We start from the raw sequence: 2,046 nt of genomic DNA, 5'->3' as shown, positions 1-2,046 counted from the left end.
CGACTTTTTAGTCGTAGCGCCATCTATGAGAAATCTATGACAGATTTATCACCCAGTTAGTACCTTTACAGCTACCAGTCCTGGCGAGAGATGTCGCTATTGACTGTATTAATAAAATTTTTATTGAATTGATAATCAATTATTTTTTGTGAAATTACTCCACTAGTTTGTTATAATTATTAATACAAAGATCGAAGATTAAATACGAAGATTTTGAATTATATTTCGTACATGAATTCCTAGACAGTCAGAGGTAAAAGCCCGGATTCGAAGCCATGGCCTTTGCTTAAGAGGCGGTACGTCAAACTATTAGGTTACCTATTAGGTTATAATGTCTGGTTTAAACAATAAATAAGCCTAGGTTTAATTACTAAATCAAGTTGGTTCGTTGCAGAGGCCCGCGCGCAGATCTCCGGCCCGACGGAGAAATACCTCAAGCCGGGGTCAACGCTGCGGTTGCAGTGCTCGGTTGTGCAGACCACGGAAGCGCCAGCTTTTGTTTTCTGGTAAGTTTATTATCACTATGACGAAACCTAGAACCTGCGTTCTCCTTTCTGAGGCCTGCACCATATTATCGTTCTACTTACATCACGTATGGCTACCATACACAGCGTTTTCCAGCATGAGGTCACCAGAAGATAACATTTCTCTCTTTAACGAGCATAGTAGTCCAGAAGTTAGCAATATCATACGGTATTACTAAATTAGTATTACTTTACAATGTGTGGCTTGTTTTTTTTATGCATGACAGGCAGATGATCCTATTCCACCTCCACCCTGCTTGCCTATAATGTGCCTCTTCACGCCTCGTTTGAGAGACCCCATATCGTAAGATGGAGGGAATATGTGCCCTGGTTCCATTACTCAACTGTACGACAAAGGAAGGTGCCACCAAACCTTTTTGTTCGCAATGTAATTCGGTTAGTTGTAAATCGGTGACTACGTAGGCCAGCATGCATGCTTCGGAGCAGGAAAGGGGAGGGCGGGATAAGGTTGAACAGTCCTTCAGAGAACTCGCCATCGTACATCCGATAAAAGGTACTAAGTGATGCAACGTCTCTATGCAGTTGTAAAGGTTCAAAGTGTGATGAGACCTCTTCATCGCCAATGACGCGCGAGTTGCGACTCTGCAAATTGTCCAAAGCTTCGAGAAGGTACTTGGCGGAGCCAGAGGTGCAAACAATACTTGACGCAAGATCTAATCTGTGTTTGTTAGTATTGACTCAAGATTATCTGTTCTTGACTTTAAAGGTAGGCAAATGCACGGTCTACGACCGACAATCCACAGGTCGCTGGTTCATATCCGGCTCGAAGGACCAAAAAGATGATCCGTAATCTTTAAAAACGATAGTTTGATAATTGACAAATATATTTATTTGCTTGATTACTAATAATGATGCATTTTGATTGATTGATGATTTAAATGAATTCACTGCGCGATGGCTGATCGTGAACAGATTTAAATTGTGACAATAAGGGGTAAAGTGCTGATGGAGCGCATTGTCGGTCGTAGACCGTACATCTAACCTGTATTATGAAAATCAGTGGTTCGGTTATTTAACAACTTTACAGGCAAAGTTACATTATGGCGCAGTAAAGAGAATATTTTCAGTAATTAGCAATAACGTTTTTGATTCCTAGACATTTTGGATGTCTAAAGATTTGAAAAAGTAGTTCCATTGTCGATGATAGTATTAGTTAACTCTTTTAGACTTTCATGGCTTTAGCAGACGTTATGTTATCAATGATTACTTTGTCGCAGCGCGGCCGCGCGTGTGAGGACACCATAAAAGTAAAAACAACAATTTGCAACACTTTAAAAACAATATTCAGTGTAACATCCATCCTTCAAAGAACAAACAACATTATAACGCAAACTATTTCCATCAAAAGTTTCCCCAACGAGCTCTATACGAGTTTGTAGAGCTTTTTTCCATTCGAAATTGCCCAAGAACACATTATTTTGAATTCCCTGTTGTAATAATTTCGATAGAAACGTGATTTATTTTATTATTTCCCGGAACTAACACAATAAAACTTTATACC

The 2,046-nt window shown here is 39.6% G+C and overlaps 1 protein-coding gene across 1 annotated transcript in view; it reads left to right on the top strand.

Moving 5' to 3' along the window:
• Positions 1–394: 394 nt before the first annotated feature.
• LOC113239018 (leucine-rich repeat, immunoglobulin-like domain and transmembrane domain-containing protein 2) overlaps positions 395–2,046 on the top strand; it is a gene marked incomplete at both ends in the record, with an annotated part of 20,522 nt that continues 18,870 nt past the window's right edge. Inside the window, one exon of the mRNA XM_026475885.1 lies at positions 395–506. Within this exon, the coding sequence (XP_026331670.1) occupies positions 395–506 (112 nt within the window). The remainder of the gene's footprint in view (positions 507–2,046) is intronic.

The sequence above is a fragment of the Hyposmocoma kahamanoa genome, unplaced genomic scaffold (assembly GCF_003589595.1).
Source record: "Hyposmocoma kahamanoa isolate Upper Pololo Valley unplaced genomic scaffold, ASM358959v1 99125, whole genome shotgun sequence".
NCBI lineage: Eukaryota > Metazoa > Arthropoda > Insecta > Lepidoptera > Cosmopterigidae > Hyposmocoma > Hyposmocoma kahamanoa.
Note: the sequence above shows the minus strand (reverse complement) of the source record. Positions and strands in the feature narration are given on the sequence as shown.